This window comes from Gossypium raimondii, chromosome 10 (genome assembly GCF_025698545.1).
Source record: "Gossypium raimondii isolate GPD5lz chromosome 10, ASM2569854v1, whole genome shotgun sequence".
Classification (NCBI taxonomy): domain Eukaryota; kingdom Viridiplantae; phylum Streptophyta; class Magnoliopsida; order Malvales; family Malvaceae; genus Gossypium; species Gossypium raimondii.
Window position 1 is genome coordinate 57,748,953 of NC_068574.1, and position 26,167 is coordinate 57,775,119.

The window sequence follows — 26,167 nt, forward strand, 5'->3', positions numbered from 1 at the left end:
TGACAAGTACTAAAGTTTACCCTTAAATTACAAATTAAATGCGTTAAGAGCCAATTAAGCCTCTTCATTGAGTTTAACCTCACGTGATAATGGTGAAATTAGGTATTGGAAACTTCTAATATATCATAATTATTTTATGTACATAATATTTTTTACATTTATTAAATTCGAAATTTCTATATTGATGGAAGGTGATTTTGATAAAAGACTAGAAGAAATCTCTTCTTTCATTGATTCAACTACACTATTCTTGTATTAGAATTAGAATAAAGAAAAGACATCAGCAAGAAAGGGATCAAATAAATAATTTAGCACAGACATAAACTTGAAGATGTAATAAAGTAAAATTCTTTCTTTCTTCTTCAATAAAATTAAATGTAAAACAAGGAAAATGTTTATTTTTAGATTTAAAAGATAAGTTTTGTTGTTAACATTGTTAGAATTCTTCTATTAAATTCAATTTTATTATAATGCTATTTTTATTATATGAATACTAAATGAGTAAGGTTTTTATTTTAAAGTGTCGCACCAATGAATTGAATATAATAATTTAATGGTGTTACCAATTGAACCTAAATTTTAAAATCTAAAAAAAGGACTAAGTTCTTGGAAATAAAAGTAGAAGGACTGAATTCTAAATATACAAAGATTATAAGAGCTTGGAGCATATTTTAACCTTATTAAAATGATTATTATTTATATGCCATATTTTATTTTTAACATTTAATATTTTTTCATCTTCTAAGTTCTAAATTGACATAATGTCAATTTGGCCATTATTCTTTTTGAGTTAAATTTGGTCCTCAACTTTCTAAAAATAGTTAAATTTGACCATCAACCTATTGAAAAAGAGTAGGGTTCTTTTGATGAAAATACTAATTGAAAGATTAAAACTTTAAACATGCTATATTTTTAGTTTTTATGAACTTCTTATATATTTTTTGAAAATTTTATTTTTAAATACTATTATATAAGCATGGAGTGCACGGCTATGCAGGTTGCCACGCCAACATCGTTAAAGAATTGGTATTTTAGTCAATATTTTTATTAAAGAAAAATAATTTATTTCTTTTTAAAAAATTAACAGTTAAATTTAACTAAAAAAATATAAGGGTCAAATTCAACCATTCATTCGTGATGCATGAGTCACTTTAGGAAACTATGTTTCTTATATTTGCTCGACAAGTAGCCTAATGGTGCATAATGAATGCATTTCATTGCAGGCATCATAAAAAAGGTCTGGTATGAGCATCCTATTTCTCACAAATACTACGTAATAGACAATGAGTGTAAAACACAAGATTGTACAATTTACCACAAGGAGGTGATTAGTATGGGGTGTCGGAGTTACTATTGTTACACACATATTAGTAAAATAAACAATAATATAAAACATTTATTTAAATCACCAAGTTGGTTCAATAACTATCAAGTTGGTTTACATATATAAATATATTTCAGACTTGATATCTAACTAATGTGAGATTAAGCTTTCTATTTTTCTCAACATAATTCACAAGTAGCTTACTTTGAGCACCAATTTCTCATTCATCACTCAACTATTTTGAGCATATGATATACCGTTGTAAAGGTCTCATAGAGTAGAATATAAAATCATAATTTTATGATTCAAAAATCTACTTTTACTAATTAAAAATATGCCTCAAAACTTCTAAAAAAATCTATTTTTTCCAACATTTCTTTCTCCACAGATCCTGTGCTGAGTTACCGCAAGTTTTGGGTCACATTCACCAACATCCCTTCAACCTTTTTACTTGAAAAAGCTGACCAATAATCTTGAAGTTTTTAATGATAAATCTTGAAAAATCATTGAAATCTTGGACGAATGAAGAAATCACATTCTAAACAACCATAAAAGGATGAGAAGCAATGAGCTTGAAAGAGGATGACGGACTGCTTCGATAATTCAAAAAAATTGAAGCTAAAGATCCATGGAAGAAGAAATCGAAAAGAAAGCTCCTGAAAACAAGAAACACAAAAAATAAGAAGACATATCTAGAAGAGTAGAATGAGAAGACATACTGAGAAGAGGAATGGCTTAAAAAAATTCTAAAAAGAAAAAGATTAGTCCTTTATTTTTAGATTAGTTTTCATTTTCTATTATTATTTATTGTTTATTGCCTATTAGTTTAGTATTTATGTTCAAAACTTCTCTTAAAATCTTATTGTTTTTAGAATTTCACTTTAATTATTTTCTTAAATTCTTATGTTCTATATTTATTTATACTTTAAACTTCAACTTTATTTAATTACAACGTTGAAGACGAGGGTTCAGGAAACCGCTCTAAGGCTATTTTCATAGGGTAATTTACAAATATATGTTTCCCATTTATTATCTAATAGTCATTTTTATTTGTCTCATATTACACTTTAGTTACTTATATTTAAAATTTTATGTTTAATCACTTACGTTATTGTTTTGTTACAAAGTAATCATTCTACCGTTAAGCTCTGTTACCTCCCTAACGGCAATCCTACGTGGCAGTATAAATGGGTTTTAAATGCTAACTTTAATGTTCAATTGAGATGAGAATAGCTTTTTCAGTCAAAATGGAAAATAAAACTAAAAGAAAAAAGAGACAAATGGTTTTTCTTTTCCAGTAATTAAGGTGTAAGTAATTTAAAATTTTCAATTAATTAAAATTATTTAATTAAAAACCTATTCTCGTCTTAGTTGGACATCTAAGTTGGCATTTAAAAACCATTTGAATTGTCACGTAGGATTGTTGTTATGGAGGTAACAGAGCTTAACAACAGAGTGACCACTTCGTAACAAAACGATAGCGTAAGTGACTAAAACGTAACGTTTTAAACATAAGTGGCTACAATATAATTCAGGACAAATAAAAATAACTATTTTATAATTTTCGCTATTTTCTCAATTTTATAAATGATAGAATAGAATAAAATTTTTATAAAAAAACACGTTATTGACTTAGAGACCTTAAAAGGCTGTCCACATAGTGTTATTATAATTACACTTAATATTTATTAATTTAAAATAATATATTTTAATTTTTTCTATATATTTTCTTCCACCCACTAATTTTTAAATTTTATAGTGGGTGTTCAAGCTAATATGAAAATAATTGTCTAATTTAAACCTCAGTATAAAAACAAGTTTCTAGTTGAAGGTTTAACTGAAAAGAAAAACTAAATTCCAACCCCAAATAATACTTTTAACCCAAAATTAAACTCTTAAATTTGGAATTGGAATGATTTATTGTATATAGATTAATAATTCTATTCTATAAATTCCAAAAGGAAACCCTAATCATGCATATTCCTTGGTTTAAGATTGGTTTTCTTTTCAACTATTATAGGTACATATATGAAAAATAATGATATGAAATAGAGATTATTTTTCCAATCATTTAATATCACATCAGTCAATTTATATTAAATTTATTTATTTTAAATAAAAATAACGTATCATTACGATTTCGTACCATCCTTTCCCACTACTATATAACCTTTTGGAAATGATAAAAGCAAAGGAATCAATCTCTCTCTCTCTCAAGAAAAAAATGCAAATATTACTAAAGAATATGAAACCTTGTCTTTTGCCTGAAAAAGAACTGAAGTGATATGAAAACCAAACCTTACATCTGTCTTTACAAAATGCTTACATTCTAGTACATGCTTTTTCAAGTGCCTCAATATCTACCTCTTACATTCTCACTTCACTCACTCACCCGCTGCAATTACTTCTCCAACTCTATTTATTCATTTCTTCTTTCACATTTTTTTTTATTTTATATATTTAAACAACTGTTTCCATCCATATTAGTTTATGTTATTACACACACCGATTGGTATAAAAATATATTTAAAATTAAATATAAGTATATTTATATGTATATAATTGAAATATATTTATATATACTTTATATTAAATTATATCAAATGAAAAATTATGTAATAAATATATATATTCGTTGGTATGGTACAAATGCTTTTTTTTTTGAGTTAGTGGGTAAGTAGGGTCGTGGCCCTTAAAATGAAAAACTTCAATTTTAGTCTTTTTGAAAGTTGTAATTTTATACGTTAATATATGATAAAATTACATTTTGAACTTTAAAATAATATAATTTTGATTTAATTTTTAAAAATTATGAAATTATAAGTTAATGCAAATATTAAATTGTATTTTAATTTAAAAATTTAACAATATTAAATATTTAAAATATTATGAAAATAAACAAACCATTTTATGTCTGAAATTAAAAGATTAAATTTTAAATTTAAACCGGACTAGAATTAAAATTTAACCTTTTTTATATAAATTAAAGGGCTTAAGTTTAAAATTAATAATTGGGATAGGAATCAAAAAGTAAAATAGTGATAAAGAGGTAGAAAGGTTTAGATAGATAAAGCAATAATAAGAAGAGAATAAATAAAAATACTTTCCTTTAAAAAATGAATTTCATATTAAAAAATAGAAAAATAATTAAAAAATAGGGCTCATGTGTAGCAAGCACCATATATACCCTCACTTCCTCCTCATCCTCTGCTCATTTTTTCTCAAACATAGCAGACTCTGTATCTTCTCTTCCTCTCTACCATTTCCTTCTTTAAGCTAATTTATTAGTTTCTTGCTAGCTAAACATGGCAAAAGAAGGAGAGAACAGCACTTCCCATGCCGGGGATTATGTTGTCCCTCCACCAGTACCATATGTTGACCCTCCACCAGTACCATTGATTGATGCTTCAGAGCTTAAGAAATGGTCATTTTACAGAGCAATGATAGCTGAGTTCACTGCAACTATGCTCTTCCTTTACATCACAGTCTTGACTGTGATTGGTCACAAGAGCCAAGTTGCTACCTCCCCTGACGCATGTCCTGGTGTTGGCCTTCTTGGTATTGCTTGGGCCTTTGGTGGCATGATCTTCATCCTTGTTTACTGCACTGCTGGTATTTCTGGTATGTTATTCCGTTCATTTTCTTGGATTTTGGAGTTCATAACATAGTATGATAACATTTCAATGGTTAATTGATTTAGTTTCTCTTGGCATGGTACGACAGGGGGTCATATTAACCCAGCAGTGACATTCGGGCTGTTTTTGGCTCGTAAGGTCTCATTGATCCGAGCCATTGCATACATGGCGGCTCAGTCATTGGGAGCCATATGTGGGGTTGGGCTGGTTAAGGCATTCCAATCGGCATACTACAACAGGTATGGAGGTGGAGCCAACACTCTAGCAGATGGTTACAGCACAGGAACTGGTTTAGGTGCAGAAATTATTGGAACCTTTGTGTTGGTTTACACTGTTTTCTCTGCTACTGATCCTAAGAGGAAGGCTAGGGACTCCCATGTCCCTGTAAGTACCTTAACATTTACTCTTCTTAAAGATGGCAATTCATTTGTAGTTTCAACATAAAATCATAACTATATTTGCACTTTTATTTGACATCTAAATTAATGATATAATAAGTTTTTAATTACAGAAAAAATATTTATATTTAGACCCAAAGATAATAAAGATGTGAATCTGATTTTTCTACCCTATTAACACGAGAAGGTAGTTAAAAGAAAGTGGGATGAGCTGGCCTATCATGGCTGTGATTACCATTAAACCAAAATTTTTACTGTGTGTTTTTTTCCATGACAAAAAGGCAATGCTTTATGTCATAAAAATCTTGGTCGTTTTCAGACCAACGTGAAAACCTTGTTAAAAATCAAAAGTAAAAAACGTCATTCCTCTGCCTTCTTGTTCGTCAACAACGTCTCTTTTTAACTAATTTCCTTATTTAGTAAACTTGAGAGATTTTTAATTGAACATAATATGCATGGGAAAATAATTAAATTAGTTTGTTAATTATGTTTAAAAAAGGTATTGGTTCCCCTCCCAATTGGATTTGCTGTATTCATGGTTCACTTGGCTACCATCCCAATCACCGGCACTGGCATCAACCCTGCTAGAAGTATTGGAGCTGCTGTTATCTTCAACAGCAAGAAAGCTTGGGATGATCATGTCAGTATACTTCTCAACAACTTCTAAATTCCTTTTAAACTGGATTGATGGTCAAATTGGTTAAATCTTTGTATTCAATTATGCATCCCTATATTTTATTCGTATTTTGGTGTTTGAACTTTGCAACATAAAAATTTGATGACTTTGCAGCCATCTCATTAAATCTTGATGGACTAGTTACCAAGCTTAGTCTATCAAAATAGACTTAATTGCCCCGGTCAAGGACTAAAAGTTATATTAACCATTTTTTAATTATTCATTATCTTTTTGATTTTTTTTCAGTGGATTTTCTGGGTTGGTCCCATGATTGGAGCAGCCATAGCAGCATTCTACCACCAATTCATCTTGAGGGCAGGAGCTGTTAAGGCTCTTGGTTCATTCAGAAGCCAAACCCATGTTTGATTCATTTGCTTTTCCTTGAAGCTTTTCTAGAAGAACCCTCCAAAAAAACACATATATATAAATTGTGAAAATAATGTGGGAATTTGCTTGTTATGATTTGTGTAAAAAACACATATATATATATATAAATTGTGAAAATATTGTGGGGATTTGCTTGTTATGATTTGTGTAAAAAACACATATATATAAATTGTGAAAATAATGTGGGAATTTGGTTGTTATGATTTGTGTATGTTTAACTGTCCCTTCAGAGCCCTCCCTTTTTTCTTCAAAATTTCCCTTCGAGGAAGCTGGAAAATTTTATAGAAATTGAAGGGTTTCATGAAAATGTAGATGAACTACTCTTTGAGAAGTAGTGGGGGTGGAAGGGGCTTTTCAAGCACTTTAATTTAGCTTCTTATTTTGTACTAGCTTCAAATCATCGGCCATTTGTTTTACTTTATTATGTCACAATTGGCACTTATTATTCAAGCACTTCTATTTAGCTCTTATTTCGACAGATTCTTTTTACTATTTTTTAATAAAAAAAGTAGTACTTATTAGTACAAAATTTTGGTGAGGAAAATTTTGGGCACACGAACAACAATTTGAACAGAAAACGTAAAAAAGACAAGATTCTAAGGCTTGTATTAAACTACTATCTTTAAGGTTCTATTTACCCTACCTATATTCGATATGCAAATGAGTTTTAAGGAAATAAACCTCGAGGATACAATAAAGTCCGAGGATTATTTGCATTTTGCACTGATGAAAATAGTTCATTAAGCACTGAGTAATGTATAACAAAAACAATAATTTTCTATAAGATAATTTTGTAGTAATTATTTATAAAACAATCTAATAATATTAGAAGATGGAGGATAGATAGAAAGAATTTTTAAAACTTGCTGTTATGATTTCTAAATGAAATATTTTTCCTATTTATAAGAATTTTCATGTCTCTTTATAGAGATATCGTTCAATAGATGTCTTTTTGAATAATAATATATTTAAAAAGAATATAATTATTAATCTTATATCTCTTGATTAAACATAACTATTCAAATAATATTCTTTGAATATTTATAATTTTTGTCAATAACCAAAAGAGATAAATTTTCATTAATTACATTATTTCATTTATAGTTATTAGAACACTATGAATATCATTAAAAATGCAACAATATTATAATTATATTTTTCTTTCTATAAATGTTATTTTAATTAGTGCTACTAATTAGAGGTGTTCATGGACCGGGCCCAACCAAAATTTTAGACCCGTTTGCTAGGGTCGACCCAAAAAAAAGGCCTGATAATTTCAGAACACACAAAAATTGCCGAATTTCACAGAATCCATTCAACAATTCAATGTCGAAATTTGAACAGTTCAAAACACACACACTTGATAAGCGCTTCCAACGCACAACAAACGACCGACGCCTCTACTATCCTTTTGAAAACTTGATTACGAATACACAATAAACCAAAAAGGAACACGATTAGGATGGATTAAACACAACTAAAAGGATATCGGTCAATACCAAAACCACACGCTTACACTTTTACTCGATTTTGATTGAAATGAGAATGGAATATCATGCTATTTTGATTAGCATGGAGTGCATAACTATGCAGGTTGCCACGCTAACATCGTTAAAGAATTGATATTTTAGTCAACATTTCTATTGAAGAAAAACAATTTAATTCTTTTTGAACATATGATATACCATTGTAAAGGTCTCATGGAGTAGAATATAAAATCATAATTTTATGATTCAAAACTCTACCTTTATTAATTAAGAATATGCCTCAAAACTTCCAAAAAAATCTATTTTTTCTAACATTTCTTTCTCCACAGATCCTGTGCTGAGTTACCGCAAAATTTGGGTCACATTCACCCACATCCCTTCAACCTTTTTACTTGAAAAAGGAGACCAATAATCTTGAATTTTTTAATGATAAATCTTGAAAAATCATTGAAATCTTGGACGAATGAAGAAATCACATTCTAAACAACCATAAAAGGATGAGAAGCAATGAGCTTGAAAGGGATGACGGACTGCTTCGATAATTCAAAAAAATTGAAGCTAAAGATCCATGGAAGAAGAAATCGAAAAGAAAGCTCCTGAAAACAAGAAACAAAAAAAAAATAAGAAGACATATCTAGAAGAGTAGAATGAGAAGAGGAATGACTTAAAAAAATTGTAAAAAGAAAAAGATTGGTCTTTCATTTTTAGATTAGTTTTCCATTTTCAATTATTGTTTACTGGTTACTGCCTATTAGTATTTAAATTCAAAACTTCTCTTAAATTCTTATTGTTTTTAGAATTTAACTTCAATTATTTTCTTAAATTCTTATGTTCTATATTTATTTATACTTTAAACTTCAACTTTATTTAATTATTAACACTTGTATGGATATTATTATATAAAATACTAACAACAATAACATGTGACATTGAAATTAATATTGTATACAAGTCTATTCAAGGGTAAATCTTCGTTGAAAGGTATAATTTTCTTTTAAGTCACTCCTAAAAAGAAAAAATAGGAAGAATTATAGGTAAATTGATTGGAAAAACTAGCAAGATAAATCGAAAATTCGATAGAGATAAAGAATAAATCTCTATCGTGTAAAATAGGTTTGTTATTTCAAAGACGCATCATAAGAAGTAAGAAGTAAGAAGTAAGAAGAAAAGAAAGTACAAATTCCCTTTTCATAGAAAATGTTATTCTCATCCAATGAAATAATATAAATATCTGAATCATAGCCTTAAGCTTCCAAAAAAGCACTTGTTATTACTTAACCCACAAACTTACATCGAAACCATACAAAAGGAGAAATGGAGCGTCACTACCATTTTAGCCATCAACATCCATTGGAGTTCATCGAACAGCACACCCTTAAAAGTGAGAAGGCCAATTGCTCAGGATGTGGGGAGTTGGTCTCAGGTCCAAGCTTTAGTTGTACAGAGTGTGGGTTTTACCTTGACAAGAAATGCTTCGAGGCCTCCTCAGAGGTAAATCACCCCTTTCATCCCAACCATAGCCTTAAACTTTTAGCAAGTCCACCATACATAGGTTCATGGGCTATTTGTGATTTTTGTGACAAAAGATGTGAGCAGTTTGTTTATCATTGTTCATGTAACTTAGACTTTCATATAAAATGTGCTTTGTTTTCAAAAACCATTGCTGAAAATAAGGTTGGGGAGCTTGAAGGTGTTTCCCAAAAGGATCTATTGGTCTCTTCAGAAAATGGTTCTGAAGAACTTGAAGAAACCGAGTGCTTTGCATGTAGGAAGCCATTCCTAGATTCTCCATTCATTTCTTTTTATTATAGATTTTAATTGCATAAAAAGTGTCTTGATCTACCTATTGAAGTCAATCATCTTTTTCATAGCCAACACCCTCTTGTTTTACAATTCAATAGTTAGCGTCTCCCTTGTCAAATTTGCCAAATAACCCAACTGAGGGGACTTGTCTATAGTTGTTCACCTTGTGAGTTTACCCTTCATATTGCATGTGTTGAGCGACCAACTACACTTGACCTCCCATGTCACCGTGAGCATTCTCTTGTTTTACAGCTCAATTTGAAATCTCTCCTTTGTCAAATCTGTCATGAAACACATGATTTGTCGCCTGCTTATTATTGTTCCGCATGTAAGTTTGGCCTTCACGTTCAATGTGTCCCTCCGGTACCTACTATCAAAGGTGAAATTCATGAACATCCATTCACCTTGTTTTGGAGACAAGTCCCTTTCATTTGTGACGCATGTGGAACGAGTGGAGATTGTATCTCTTATATTTGTTCTCCATGTGGCCTTATAGTTCATGAAAAGTGCATTTCATGGCAATCCATCATCAAAAGGTTTCCACGACACGGTCACCAAATTTCCCACACATTCATCCATAGGAAACATGAGATCAAATCTTGGAAATGCCAAATTTGCTATGAGGAGGTGAATTCGAAGCATGGATGTTATTGTTGTTCTGATTGTAATTATATTGTCCATAGAAATTGTGGAATAAAAGATTACAGCTGGTACAACATAGTCGATGATGAGTTGGAAGAAACAGGTGAGTTGCTTAACAGTTCAGCCTTGGTTGTTATTAGAGAGACCAAGCTTGGAGATAATATTGTCATACCCACAGAGATAAAACATTTAAGCCATCCTCACAACTTAATTTTCAGCAATGATATTAAGGATGATAAATATTGTGATGGCTGCGTGTTGTTCATCTCGACTTCATTTTACCATTGTGCACAATGTGATTTCTTTCTCCACAAATCATGTGCCGAATTGCCTAAGAAGATGTACGATTGGCATGATATTCACCAACGTCCCCTCACCCTTGATTTACATGCTGTTTTTTTTTTGTATAACCTGTGGGTTTGAGTTCAATAATTGTTTCTCCTATTCTTGTAATGAATGCGAGGATCCTGATACATGCGTTCCTTGTGTTAAAAATTCGGATACTTTCACGTGTCAAGGGCATGAACACCGCCTTTTCTTTTACGAAAAGTATGAAGGGCAATGCAATGGCTGTGGAGAAAATCTACAGTATGCGTATGCTTGCAAAGAGTGCAAGTTTGCTTTGGATTACACTTGTCTTACGCTTCCCGAAAAGATTCAGCACAAGTGTGATGAACATCCCCTCATGCTCACATACGTTGAAGACAACATTTATTCACAGTACCATTACTGTGATATTTGTGAAAGAAGAAGAAATGCAAGCCGTTGGTTTTACCGCTGTGCAATTTGTGACAATTCAGCCCATAAAGATTGTGTTATTGATGCATACTCATATATGAAGCTCGGAAAGACCTACACAGCAAAGGATCACCCACACCCACTCACTTTCACCCGAAAGATCTATGACTACCCTCCTGAATGCCATATATGTGAGGAGCATTGCGAAGATCTATCTGCTGAGTGTCTAGAGAGTGGGTGTAACTACATTGTTCATTGGAAATGTATAGACCCTTATAGAAAGGATATCTTACGGAAGTTGAGGTGGCGGCCCAAGGGAGAAGACGAAGAGGTTCATGATTGATAGCACCCAATGCTACTTTCTGCACCCAAGTTTCTGGGAAAAAAATCACTTTGTTGGTTGGGAGTTGAAAGTCCATTAATGTAGTTATTGTATGTTGTTTTATAGTTTTAACTGTAAATAAAATGTGATGTTAGTGTTACATATTGGAAAATAATTTGGAATTGGAAGAATAACAATGTTTTTATAGTTTGTCCTTAGTTTTATGGTTGAGCAATTGATTTTGTAGCTATTGGAGATATTTGTTATTGTTTTATGGTGACCTTATAAAACAATTAATATTGATTAATATTACAACTTGATTAATTTGTTATTTCTTATTTCCACATTATTTCCTTATGCCAAGTTGTGACATGGTTCAATTTGGGCAGAAAATATTAATTAGAACTATAAATAATTAATGATATTTTAAAATTTTGAAAGTAATAATGATTAAAATTTACTATTATAATTAAAATGTTCTTAACTAATCATCAATTAAGTGGATTTAATTAAACATTCAGCTCGATTGGATATAGGTAAGGTTTAGGGTTATAAAGATAAAAAATTGAACCTTGATTAGCATATATTATTGACAAATTTGATTTTGTTTCCTTTATTAATTAACTGTATATAAAAAGACTTGTAGAGTGTGTTTGGGTGTAAAGATTTGGAGGATGGTTCACCAAATTTATAAATAATTGTATATATTTGACATTTTTTCATTATTTGAATAATTAAATTAAAAGACGAATGAATAATGGATTTAATTATGTTGGTTTTAGAAATTATTTAAATTTTTATATTCATTTTCTGATAAATAAAATATCAAATTAGTAATTTCCACGTGATATAGCCTAAAATAGTACTAGACAAATAATGATGTTAATAGAATGTGAAACTTGAATTAAAATTGAAGTCTTATATATAAAATTGCACTAAATCAAAATTCATGCATGATATTGAACATTATATGAAAATGTATATGAAAATTATATATCTTAAACAAGGCCTAGACATTCCATGTCACCCACATTATGAGAGTACATTAGTTTAGTCATTCAATAATTATAAAGTTGGTTCACTTATATAAACATATTCGACACTTGATATCTAACCAATATGGGACTAAGCTTTCCATTTTCCTCAACATAATTAACAAGTGGCTTATTTTGAGCATCAATTTCTCATTCATCACTCAACTATTTTTAGCATATGATATATCATTGTAAAGTTGTCATGGAGTAGAATATAAAACCATAATTTTATGATTCAAAATTCCACCTTTACTAATCGAGAATATGCCTCAAAGCTTCCAAAAAAAAATATTTTTTTTAACATTTAGAAAATTTGTTCATTCATGAAAATAAAAGCATCCAAAACACAATACAACCAAAAGAACCAAAGAAACTCATGATAATCTCCAAAAAAAATCAAATGGGAGTCTTCAATCTTGACGAAAATCTACTTCAGAATCAACTTTAATGATGTTTTTCAATTTTTTTTCTTGAGTATTCTATAACGGCTCACTCCTGTCTTTTATTTTTGTCCTATATAGGTTTTAAAATGCCCGAAAAACCTAAAAATCACGTTTGTGTAATCCAATGTAAACAACGCGGCCTACCACATGGCTGTGTGGCAACCCATGTGGCCAGGCCGTGTGGAAGGGATCAACCCGCATGGCTCCTGTAACTTGCTCCAATTTTTCGATTTTCGCTCCTTTTACTCCCAAATACTCTCCTAAGTATAGAAACATGATTTTAAAGGATTAGGAACATAAAATTTACAATTAACATCAAATAATCATCCAAAAATGCTTTAAGAACGAGGTTAAAATATGTTACTTTGAGTACTTATCGAAATCGTAATAAATTTAAATAATACCCACACGTGATGAGATTTAAATCAAAATGATTCTAAAAAAACAACAACACATAATTTACGTTAGATTAAGGCTCCATTTGTTTGCAAATAAAATATTTTTAAAAATGATTTACGGAAAAGGATATACTTTTTGGCATTTGGATGAATCTGTGTAAAATATTTTCTATTGTTTGCGATTTTCAAAATATTCCATAAAAGTCTGTTTTAAATGAAACAAATATATATTTGAGAATTTATTATCTTTTCATTATTTAATTGAGTTTATTTTTATATACTAATAAATTTATATTTTACATTGTTTTACATATATTGCAATGATTTATTTATAAATAAATAAATTAAATATATAATAATACTTAATTATTAAGCTAGAATATTAACCGTCATAAATTGAAAACAACCAAAGCAAATCAATTATTTAATTGTTAAACACAAAGATTGAGTAATTATAAATTAGCTTCCAAATCACAATTAATACTATAAATTAATAATATTATCCAAGTGCATAACTAGTAGTACAGCACATGATAACAACAATATTGTCCAAGTGCAAAATAAATATTACACCACATTAAAGTATCAATATGTTCAACCTTGAGAAAATTTTTTAAGCCAAAATTTTCTATGCTTATTATTTTTAACTAAAAAAGCTTTGGCCTCAGATTCATGACCCACAAGATGATCAAACACACTACAAACGAAGTCATCATCAAATCCTTCTACCTCCATCAACATCACTTTTTCGTAAAGATGTGGTGTCTTAGTAAATTGTTCCAAAGCATTAGCAATTTTGCCAAGTTGTTACCCACAAATTTAATTTGTTCATCAACGACACTTTCTTGAACATTTTTTCTTTTAAGTTTAGATGTGCCAGATGGAGATACTTTTGTTCTTACCTCCTCAATCTCTTCATTGTCGCAGTCTGTAGGCTCTGAATCTTGGTTACCATCATCCAAATCTATGTCAGCAAATGTTCTGGCAAAACTCCCTGTTGCCATATCTTTGTCAACAACCAAAGTCATTTCATCATAATGATTAATGCTTTTATTCAAAATTTGTTCATACTTCTTGTGTGCCTGTTGGATGTTATACACAATTAGAATAACAAGTAAAAAATATTTGAAATATACTTAACATATATATACATATATTACCATCACTGCTGTATCATATATATGTTGCTCTATCACTTGTGATCATTTTCATATTATCATCCCATCCAAAACCACTTTCAGCTCAAATTTTGCATATAATCTGTCACTGGTTTTTTACAGTCCTCAAATGATTTTTCACATGCTTCACATCGCATTGGACTTGAAATATTCAGAAATAGCAGCGACAACTCGATTAATAGAAACTGTTTTGAAAGTGTTAGAAGGCTTATTTCCTTTCTGGGCCTCCTCTGCTAGAATTTCGAGAAAAAGATGTTCCATCGGTTTTGTCCACCTGAATTGCTTGGATGTCCCTTCTTTGTTGCCCTTACCCATTCCACATTAATAATTGTCATTGTCAATTATTTCAATATCCAACAAGCTTAAAACATAATAAATTCAATATCTAACAAATTTAAGACATAATAATTTCAAAATCCAACAAACTAATTTCTATATCATTATGCAACCAACATAAAAAAAATTAATACTAAAACATACATAACATAGAAACAATAACCCTAAGCCCTAAACCTACCTAATATTTCTAGCCATGTAATCAGTCCACATAGTTTGTGCAATTTCCTCTCTCTTAGCAGACCATTCTCTTGCTTATTCTCTTTCTTCTCGCTCTGTAAGAGTTGATATTATCAAATTAGACTCAAGCTTCTCGTATAATCTTTGATTAAGTAAATAACTAGGATCAACTCCCATTATATGATTATGACTGATACAACAAGCCAAAACTATATCTACTTAAGTTTCAAAATTCCAAAATGGTTTAGCATCTAAGATATGAAATTGTTTCTTCAAAATCTCAAAAACACGTTCAATAGTGATTCACAATGATGAATGACAAAGATTAAAGAGCTCCTTTGCATTTTCTGGCCCCTGAACACTAAACTCTTTTAAATGATATCTGACACCATGATATGGGGTAATATACCCATTTCGGATCCGTATCTAGCATTAGCAAGATAATATTTACCTACAATTTTACAAAACATAATTATTACTAATAAATTATGAGCTTACTTGAACTATTTGGTATTTAATGTTAATTCTTACCTTTCAGAATTCTTAATCCTCTTGGGCGTGAAAGTGCATCACTTAAAATACGAGAATCATGTGCACTACCTTCCTAACCAGCTAGAACATAGGAAAATTTCAAATCAAATGAAATGGCAGCCAATACATTTTGTGTTGTCCACCATTTACGGCTATGAAATTTTCCTTGAATGCTAAGTGGAACGGATGCATGAACATGAGTTCCATCTAATGCTCCAATACAATCTTTAAAATAAGGATAAAACATTGGATTGTTTCTGATTTCGCTAGGAGTTGACTCATCAGGTAATCTAATAACTAGTTTATACAATTTCAAAATAGCTCGCAATACAACCCTAAAGTCCTGGTGAATTGTCTCAATTGATCTATAATATCTAGATCCAATCACTCGAAACTTTACATTATGACCAATTATATGTAAAAATATAACTACTTGCTCCCTAATATTCACCGATTTAGTTGATTGAAACAAATTATTCCTACTAAGAATATCACACAAATTAAAAAATGCAATCGGTCTCATCCTTATCACATCAATACAATGCTGGTCACCATTATATAAAATACTATTAATATAATTTCCTCTTTCATAATCTCGATTCACACGAGGGTGAGAAGCAATTTCCTTTTTAGTTTTTAATTTTTTAATCCAAAGAGCCCCAAAAGCTAAAACTTAAGTCACGACTCCGACAATTACATTTTGATCTTGATTACGATCCATCTATGCAAAATAATGCCACACAAATATTTAATCACTACAAAAAAGATGCAAGCTTGCCATAAGATCACACAAAAATTTACAAATTGATATGCAATTATTATAAATCAATGTGCAATTAATTGAAAATTAATAATAATCTGATCTTACTTAAAGAAATGGCATAACGAAATCTGAATTTAAAGACTTATTAAGGATTTAAACTAGTTTTAAACTTAATTTTAAATTTATTTTATGCTATGAGATTTGGATCTTTAGCCCTTTGAATCTATACTGTACTATTAAGCAAAATTCATATTTCTACTAAATATCTATTATATTTAATTCTTATTTAATATTGTAAATTATTACTTTCTATATCATGCCATTTAACATTTATGGCGTTATTAGAGATTATAATATCCAAAGGACTTTTATTGACATGTGAGTACATCCACCATGGATGGAAGTGGCAAAATTTTCATGTGAGATGAAGAAAAAGTGAGTGTATTTATATAATATAAAAATCAAAATTATATGTAAGTAATAAAGACAGGACTTTTTGCTCCTTTTGTCATTGAATCCAGCATCATCCATTTGCTTTTCTTTTTTTCTTTGTCGAGGAATGATTTAAGTAATAGTGGAATATAAGAGAAATAAATAGGATCAAAATTGTCTTCTTTTTATTTTTATTCAATTAAATATCTCTAAAATTTAACATTATTGTTATATTATAATGATGATAATTAATAAATTTCTTAGGTCAAAAATACCTTTTGTTTTTCTTATCTATTATCTCTAACTAAAAATTTTAACATTATTTATATCTATCTATAATATAAACTAACTTCTTACAACATAATATTAAAGTTTTAATGACTTTTATGTTTTTGGTATATTTGCTTTCATTGTTCGTTTGGTGATTTTGTTTTTGTTTGTTTGAATGGATTATAATTTGCTTTCATCCACTATGGATGGCGCTTTTATTCTCATTTTAGAAAATAGTTAAAAAGCTCTTCACTTTTTTTTTTCTTTTTTTCCCTTTCAAATCTTCCCCCATAAAATAAAAAAGAAAAAAAAAACATCATGGTTATGGACAAGAAACCAAATAGATTGTCTCAAACAGCAGTTATCAAACAAATATATAATTGTGAGCACTATATTAGAAAAAGTTGCTTACCCTGGGTTTCCAAAGCACTATATTAGAAACCAAATAGATTGCCTCAAGCCTATGCTGAATGCCTTCTCCAAGCGTCTAACCAAGGAAGTATATTGCAATGGTCTTTGCCTTATACAAATTCTAACATTAGTCAGCTTTAAATTATCAACTCCTACTTTCCCGAAACACAACTTTGGAAAAAATATTTGGAACTCCTCAGCTACCTGAAATAACAGTATTGCAACAAAATGTTCAGATTGATTTTCTTCGATAAAACATAAGGTTTTAAAACAAACAGAAAATGAGAAAACAATTGGAAACAGACTATTAAATAACACTTAGACATGGATCATAAGTCTTGAATTTTTACAATATTCGGAACCAACAAGAACAATGTTTACAATTCAAGTAACAAAACAAAACAAAAGGATGCAGCTGGGACCATGTTACCAAGTGAAAAGCATGTGAATAAATGTCATGATAGATTCAAGGCATCAATATTATTTCTTCAACACAATTGTAAAACAAATCGTCATCTTCTTACACTTTGTTATGAGGGAAAAACAATGCAACTTCAGCTATAGTAATCAACTCTTCCCTCAACTCATTTCAAATCAAATATTGAAATTATCATTATGTTAAAGCCTCAAACTTAATTATGTATGAAGTAAACTATAGTTATATGACTCAGCTTTATTACTTGGAAAATCCAAAGACAATAACTGTATAACAAAGCGTCGTACTCTCCTGATTATCAACAAGAAAAGCTAAAACTTCATTCAAAGTACTTACAGAAGTTAATATGATGAATCTTCAAAGCTCTCCTTAACAACAATTTTACTTAATTTTTTGCTATAAATGCTTGAATGGGTGCTTATGATTTGAACATCTACAAAATTTAATCTTCAGGTTTGATAAACAACTTGCCCCGACTTGGACTATTCTAGAATGAAGTCATCAATGATTCTGGAGATTTTGTAAGCTTCAATAATAGAGATAACCCAAAGTCAGCTGAGACACCTTCACTAAAAGCTCCAATAAAACATGGAGTTTGAAGGTTCTTTATTATTGAACATACATGCATATATCTATCTGTATTTATAGACAAAACCAAAACTAAAGCAAAATCTACAAAAAAAAAAGGAAACTAAAGTATAATCCTCAACAAACAACACTTGCCTACTAATCCCAATATGGTTACTTTTGTCACTCTGTTGCCTGTTTGTGGAAGGATTGAAGATAATGGCAACAAGACTTATTCATTTGTCAAGTATAAAATATGAAAAAGATTTAAAAAGGCACTTCAGAATGCAAATTATAGGAAAAATGCACATGGAATGTACTGGTAACAAGGTTGGACTCGCAAGTCGAAGAAACTTTACTGATAAATGTTACAGAGAATTGTATCAAAAATTGGCTTCCACAACCATTAATTGGTAATTGTTGAAAGACTGTGAGTAACCACAGTAAATCCTCCATCAGCAACCAAGTTTTGGCCATTGATATAAGCAAACTCAACAGAGGCAAGAAATAACACTGTCTCTGCATTAATCGGTAAATTGTTAAAGTTGGATTCAAACCCAAATCTTTCTCTATATCTCTTACACTCTTTTTCATATAAATTTTCTGGAATAAATCACAGCCTTTCCACAATAAGTACAAAAATATATAAAATCAATCACACATTTCTTTTTTTTTTTTGTTCTTACCTTCGAGAGAGGAAGATGGATGCCGTCGTCGACTGGCAGTGCAGTGCAGATTTAGATAACGAAAGGCAAAGATGGGGAAAATCAAAGATGAATGCTGACATCTGGTGTTGAGAATCATTGCTGGCTGATGGCAAGTAGAAGATCAAGGTGTCAAGGATGGGGGAAGGGGAAAGGGAAGAGGCTTCTTTTCCTGAAAATGTCTTATCGGAATAAAAAGGGTAAGACATTTTTCTAAAATAAAGGCTTCTTTTCCCGTGTTTTGTAATACTTTTTAGCTTAGGAAGTTATTTTCAGCCAAACAAGCACTAGAAAAGGTTGAAAAGCTTTTCCGAAAAATATTTTACTAGCAAACAAATGGAACCTAAATTGAAAACTAGGTCATTAAAAATTTTATTAACTAAAAAGTTTATTGGGAGAGGACTTTTTATCAAAATAAAAATAGAAGAGTGCACCAAATGAATGGTACAACTTAAAAAAAGAGAGAGTCTATTCTTATGGAGGATAATACGTAATTAATTGTTAATCAAGATTAACTCAAGCACAGATTATATTTGAAAAGAATAAAGTGATTTTTTTTCTTCTCTCTTTTCCCTTTATCTTTAATCAATTTCAACTTTGTATATTTATATCCACACTTTGTTTCAAATAAGGGTAAACTATAATGTAACACCCCAAACCCGGCTTGGATGTTATGGCCGAATCAGGCGATGTCACATGATAGTGCGTTTGAAAACCGTATCATTGCTAAAACATTTTCCACTTAGAAACTTTTCATTATTACTTATTAATTCTAAAGTCGTGTTATTTAATCAGTCGAAAGTTTTCAAAACATTTATTCTATGTGGAAGTTTTTAAAACAATTTGCGTATTTGTATATATTTTGTTAAAATGTTTGATTCTTTTTGAAAACTCGATTATGCCTACCACTAACAGTTGTAAACCAAAACGATAAAAATCTCAAATTAAAAATAAAAATTCATAGAGGCCATGATACAGTAAAATACCCCAAAATAAAATCAAATCATAATTAAGTACTAAATAGAATGAAATAGGTCGTGTGGCCATTATTGAACCTTCTGCCGCACTGATCCGCCTATTACTAGGGATTACCTGTACAGATAAATCAGAAGGGTGAGTTTATGAAAAACTCAGTGTGTAATCCCATATATATATACAAGTAGATAGAAAGCAATCACAATATGGGCCTAAGCCCTTTTTCAAAATCGGATCCAGTTTCAGTCAAGGCCTTAGCCCATTTCAATATAGATGCAGTCATGCATTAGGGCCTTGGCCCATTACAGTATCAGTAATTAGTATAGTATTAGATATGCGATCACAAAATCCTACCCAACCAGCCTCTACACCATCTTCGTCTAACCCTACGCTCCACGTGGGGATATAATCAACCCACCCATCCCTACACTCCAAGTAACACCGAATGCAGCACTATACAGTAATATGCAGCTGAGCTGCCAGTAGTTAGGCTCAAATATTTTTAGTACACTTCCTCCAATCAATATAAACCCATCCCCATACAATGCATCATACAATCATGTTATGTCAAATCATGGTATCATACATGCATTCAGTACAATTTTAATAGCATGCTCAATATATAGTCATATATATATATATCGTACATGGATATAACAGTCATTCAGTCAATTAGGGGTCTAGGTAAGATTATCGACCCTACAGTAGGTTTACAGTCGTCTCGGGCAACCCGTGCAACCTTAACATCAAAACAGTGAAAAATGGCCCCACGTGGGCCCACACGGCCCAAAATGGCCTTGGTCGAGTGGATCTCACTATCTGGCCCATTATTCTCACACACCGTGTGGTTCACTCGAGTAGGGCCCATGCGTTTGTGTGGCCCACACGGCCCAATTTGGCCCGGCCCATGAATCGCACATGGCCAACCTCTTCGATCACATGCCCATGTTCGGTCACACGGCTTACCACACAGGCGGCCGCACACCCGTATAGCATCGATAATCACTTTTTTTGGCTTTTCACCGATTTCCGTTTCTAAAGTTGTGTTTACACACCTGCTACGGATTCGCAGCAAAACACTTCTGAGCTTGGTAATACCTAAAAGAAATAGATCAAGACACTCCTTATTAATCACCTTAAAAGCCGAATTAAACCAACCCAACCAATTACTTAATTTAAGAGCGATCGAAACTTACCCCTAATGCCTCCACTCGATTTGCTTACGAAGAAGTATAGGAAAGGTCTCTATCCACACCATTTACTACTAAAAACAAAGCGTAATCACTAACGAAAACACAAGAAATAAAAAGAAACGATTTTCCACCAAGCAATGGCTACCCCAAATCATCATAACCTACCCCTTACTTACCGACGTATAACCAACGAAGGAGAAATGCACACCTTGTCTTGAACGAGAAAGATTCAAGGGTTAATTCGGCTGCACCAGAGAAAAGGGAGAAAAGAACAGTAGGGATAGAGAAAAGTGTCAGAAAGGGAGAGCATAAAGCCGAAATTCGGATAAGTGAGCAAGGTAAGTGCGTGCGGCAGCAAAAATTGAAAAAAGAAAGAAAGAAACTATGCCAAAGTACCGAATTTAGGACAGGAGAGAAGAGAAACAGAAGCACGTGGGAAAAAATTGCAGAAATCGGCAGAGAAAGACCAAGAACAAAAAAAAGAAAACTGAGAGAATGAGTTGAGTAGCCAAATTTGACACCATTTATTTTAGTTACCTTCAAACTCTTCTATCCTTATTTTTCTCCCCAAATCCCTCAATCCACTCCCCAAAACCGTCCACCCCTCCCTCAACTACCTAATTCAAATTCCACTACAACTCTTCAGTAGTTCGGTTAGACTAAAACACCCTCACGGCACTAGCAGCAAAATAAAACACTCACTAGTGCACACCAAGACTCAAACTCAAGACTACTAACATTTTAACACTCCACTTAACCACCAAACCAACAAGCCCATTCTAACATATTTTTACCAACTTTTAACTATAAGCCTACTGAACAAAAGCAAGGCTTTATTTAATTAAAACAAAAATTTAGCTCAAGACAAAGCTTGAAGCCAAGACTTCTCAGACACTTCTCAGAACACTTAACCACTGAAATAGACATATATTTATGTCACAAAAACATAGAAATAAATATAAGAGAATTTTGGGGTGTTACATATAAAAACAGTCATTTTTATTTGTCTTAGATTACATTTTAGTCACTTATGTAAAATTTACATTTTAGTCACTTACGTTATCATTTTGTTACGAAGTGGTCACTCTACCGTTAACCTCCGTTACCTCCCTAACGACAGTCCTATGTGACAATCCAAAATAGTTTTAAATGCCAACTTGGATGTCCAACTGCTAGGATGAAAGTAGGTTTTAATTAAATAAATTTAATTTGGACTGCCATGTAGGACATCCAAGTTGGCATTTAAAATCCATCTGAACTGTCACGTTGGACTGTTGTTAGGGAGGTAACGAAGCTTAACGATAGAGTGACTACTTCGTAACAAAACAATAATGTAAGTGACTAAAACGTAACATTTCAAACATAAATGACTAAAATATAATTTAAGACAATTGACTATTTTTATAGTTTACCCTTCAAATAAATGTGAAATTAATAAAAAAATTAAATGTAAAATCATATATTTGAAAATTCCTTGGAATGTCTTCTCATATTGATTAAAGCTTGGTTCAAAAAAGAAATGAAAATAAATTCTTGATTTTTCTTTTTGAAATATATTTTAAGTAAAGAAAAATAAAATTTTAGAGACATCAACCATTTCAACTTTGCTTTCAAACATCAAATACAATTCAAACATTTTTAATTTGAGACTTAAATATTGTTATATAATATTTAATTCAAATTGTCTAAAAGTCAAATCAATTTCAATTGATATTTTTGGAAGTTTTGTTAAAATATAAAAGAAAGATAAAAGTTTAAAAGGGTAAATCTTAAATTATACATTAATTTTGATTCAATAGGTAATATTATACATAATTGTTGAGTTGATGCAATTGTATATGTGAGAATTTAATTTAAATTTAATTTTCATGTAAAAATAACAATGTTATCTATGAGGCACTATTTTCTTCAAATCATGTGAAAATTTTATGTGACATTTTATTAAACTAAAAAAAATGAACAATGAATTTAAATTATGTTGTTTTCTAGAAATTATTTAAATTTATGTGATAAATTTAAATTATTTTCATACTTATTTCCTTCCTGCTACAATGGCATATACGTGCTTTTTTATTTTTATGAAATTAATTTTATTTATTTATTTATTTATTTAATAACATATCAAAATAACAATTGCCAGATGATATAGCCTAAAATAGTACTACACAAATAATGATGTTAATGGAATGTGAAACTTAAATCAAAATTAAAGTCTTATGTACACAATTGTACCAAATCTTATGCATGATATTGAACATCGATCAAAGTTTATGTATAATTTTGATATTTATCTCTTATATTTTAAGTATATAAAAATTTTAACTTAATTGAGTCTAATTAAAATTTAGCACCTTTGGATTTAAGATTTAGGGTTATAAACATAAAAATTTAATCTTGATTAGCATATTTGATTGACAAAAAATCAAATGAGTTGATATATATATATATATATATATATATATATATATATATATAAACACTTGTAGAGTGTGGTTGACTGTAAAGAGTTGGAAGACGATTTGCCAAATTTATAAGAAGTTTATATGTGTTTATTTTTATTATTTAAATAATTTAAAATTTTTATTCAAATTTATCATCTAAAAGACCTACCAATTATAAATTTTGACTAATTAAATTATAAAATAATTTTCGTAATTACAAGAGACAAAGATTTTTTTTTGAATAATTTGACTGGATTTATTCATATATTAAGAGAAAACAAAGAATTTTGGGCCTATGGCCACAATGAGATAAAGTCTGGAAACAAAAAAACAATTTGGGCCTAACTAATTCATCTCGTTCAAAATAAACTAAATTAAAATAAAACTCAATCCTATCCTATGCCAGTCAAATCAAATAGCTGGATACCACTAGTCATTTCCTTTCAAATCGACCGTCCAGCTTTTATGATAGCAGGTTTCCAATGCTTTTTATCTCTGCTACCTTTTATTGCAGAAGAGAAAACTCTTCATTTCTTCAGTCCGGAGGTTTTGGTCAGAGTTTCTCCAGCACGTGACGGACCATTTCTGGGACTCCCCTCTCCAGGTAAAAGCTTTCTCTTCTCTTAAGGGCCTTCGTTGCAATAATATGAGCGTAGATGTTTTTTAGTAAACTCAATCTCTTGGAAACTGTTTTTCCTATTTTGAATATCTCAGATTATTCCTCCAATGACCGATCTGTCTGTATTAGAGCTTTGACATTTCTTGATAATAGTTTTCAAGTCACCCATAACTTCGATTTTGTTGACTCTCAAACTAATACTTAGTTTTATTGCCTGTAATCCTGCATATGCCTTTGCTGTGAATGGGTTTTCAATGTTGGAGTGTTGAACCGCCTATGATGCAAGGATTTCCCCTTCCCCGTTCCACGCTATCATCCCCAATGCAGATATGAACGTCTGACGATTAAAGGCTGCGTCAAAATGAACCGTGAACCATCCCCTTTTGAATACCTGTTGAATATTGTCAGAAGAATGAAGAGTAAGTTTTCCTTCTTTTGTTGCTTCAATTTCTGAAATATAGTTTCTAATTTTCCTTGTGATTTCAATTCCTGACATTTGTCTTCTTTCATATACGAGTTGGTTTTTGCTAAACCAGATAAACCAGAGACCACTGCAGAAGAGTCGAAGCTGCTCATCGTTTCCTTGAGCAAAAACCAAGGTAAGACATCTCCACATATTCTCACTATTCTGATTCAGTATCCATGTAAGATTTAATTGATTCCAAACCTCAATCGATGTAGGCCATTGTTGGAAAATATGGCAGCTATTTTCTTCTTCACAATCGCATCTGAGACATTGCATATTCACCACGACCCGCTTTATTTTGAGGTTGATAAAAGATGGGATAAAATTCCATGAAATCCTCCATATTGTCATTTTGATCTTTGACGGGATATGTAATTTCCATAGTTGGATGTAGAAATTTTTAGTTTTGATATGTAAAGTTAAACCATTAGGATCCAAGGTAGACTCATGTAATAGTTAATAGGTGCTCCTAACGGAGAACTCTCCTGTCGGCTTCCCTCTCCATACTTGAAAATCTTCATGTGCCATCTCCGCCAATGGGATCTTCAATATTTTCTCCGCTACATCCGGTTGGAAGGTATCTCTTACTAGCTCTGTTTTCCAACTTCTATTGTTTGACTCAATTAAATCCGAAACTAATTCAAAATTTCCATTAACTTCTTGATTCGGTACTTTGTCCACTTCGCTTTTTGATATCCACAGATCATCTCGAATAGAAATTTTATCACCTCTCCCTACCCTCCAGTAAATTCCTTTTTCAAGCAGTCCTCTCGCAGTCCATACGCTTTTCCAGGTAAGCGAAGGTAAATTTCCCAACCGTGTAGAAAGCTGAATTGGGATAATATTTTGCTTTCAAAACACGGGCCAATAATGAATTTGGGTAATTAACAAGACGCCATCCTTGTTTCACTAATAACGCAATATTGAACTTCTCAAAATTTCGAAAACCAAGGCCACCATATTCTTTTAATAAACATAGATTCTTCCAAGCGCACCAATGGATACTTTTTTTATTCCATCTCTTCCGCCATCAGAAATTAGCTACTATTTTTTCTAATTCTGTACAAAGGGTCTGAGGAAGTAGAAAACATGCCATCTAGTAAGTTGGGATAGCTTGTAGTACAACTTTAATAAACACTTCCTTTCCTCCTTGGGAGAGATACCTAATACTCCAGTTGTCAATTCTTTGTTTGAGTCTGCCTTCAAGCTTTGAAAAGATGATTTCTTCATTTTCCCCACCATACTAGGAAGCCCTAGATATTGCTCTATATCATTTGCTCTTCTAACTCCAAGGGTATTTGAAACAACACCCCTTTCACCCTCTTCTGTATTTGTATTGAAAAAAACAGTCAATTTTTCATAATTCACACATTGCCCT

At 31.0% G+C, this 26,167-nt stretch overlaps 2 protein-coding genes across 2 annotated transcripts; both read left to right on the forward strand.

Annotated features, from left to right (window-relative positions):
- The first annotated feature begins 4,528 nt into the window (after window positions 1–4,528).
- Window positions 4,529–6,492, forward strand: LOC105777999 (probable aquaporin PIP2-5). The gene is made up of 4 exons (XM_012601544.2): window positions 4,529–4,945; window positions 5,048–5,343; window positions 5,857–5,997; window positions 6,280–6,492. Exons 1-4 carry the CDS (start codon window positions 4,630–4,632, stop codon window positions 6,397–6,399), a joined length of 873 nt encoding a protein of 290 aa, XP_012456998.1. The 5' UTR covers window positions 4,529–4,629; the 3' UTR covers window positions 6,400–6,492.
- A 2,729-nt stretch (window positions 6,493–9,221) lies between these two features.
- LOC105775659 (uncharacterized) lies at window positions 9,222–11,489 on the forward strand. The gene is made up of 4 exons (XM_012598154.2): window positions 9,222–9,398; window positions 9,504–9,661; window positions 9,866–10,745; window positions 10,816–11,489. Exons 1-4 carry the CDS (start codon window positions 9,222–9,224, stop codon window positions 11,431–11,433), a joined length of 1,833 nt encoding a protein of 610 aa, XP_012453608.2. The 3' UTR covers window positions 11,434–11,489.
- The last annotated feature ends 14,678 nt before the right edge of the window (window positions 11,490–26,167 follow it).

Excerpts from the sequence above, each read along its gene's own strand:
- LOC105777999 (XM_012601544.2), top strand. The coding sequence starts at position 4,630 with ATGGCAAAAGAAGGAGAGAACAGCACTTCCCATGCCGGGGATTATGTT. Across the intron at positions 5,344-5,856 it reads CTAGGGACTCCCATGTCCCT|GTATTGGTTCCCCTCCCAAT; the intron begins GTAAGTACCTTA and ends TGTTTAAAAAAG. Across the intron at positions 5,998-6,279 it reads AGAAAGCTTGGGATGATCAT|TGGATTTTCTGGGTTGGTCC; the intron begins GTCAGTATACTT and ends ATTTTTTTTCAG.
- LOC105775659 (XM_012598154.2), top strand. The coding sequence starts at position 9,222 with ATGGAGCGTCACTACCATTTTAGCCATCAACATCCATTGGAGTTCATC. Across the intron at positions 9,662-9,865 it reads GAAGAACTTGAAGAAACCGA|TTGTTCACCTTGTGAGTTTA; the intron begins GTGCTTTGCATG and ends ACTTGTCTATAG. Across the intron at positions 10,746-10,815 it reads TCACCCTTGATTTACATGCT|GATCCTGATACATGCGTTCC; the intron begins GTTTTTTTTTTG and ends AATGAATGCGAG.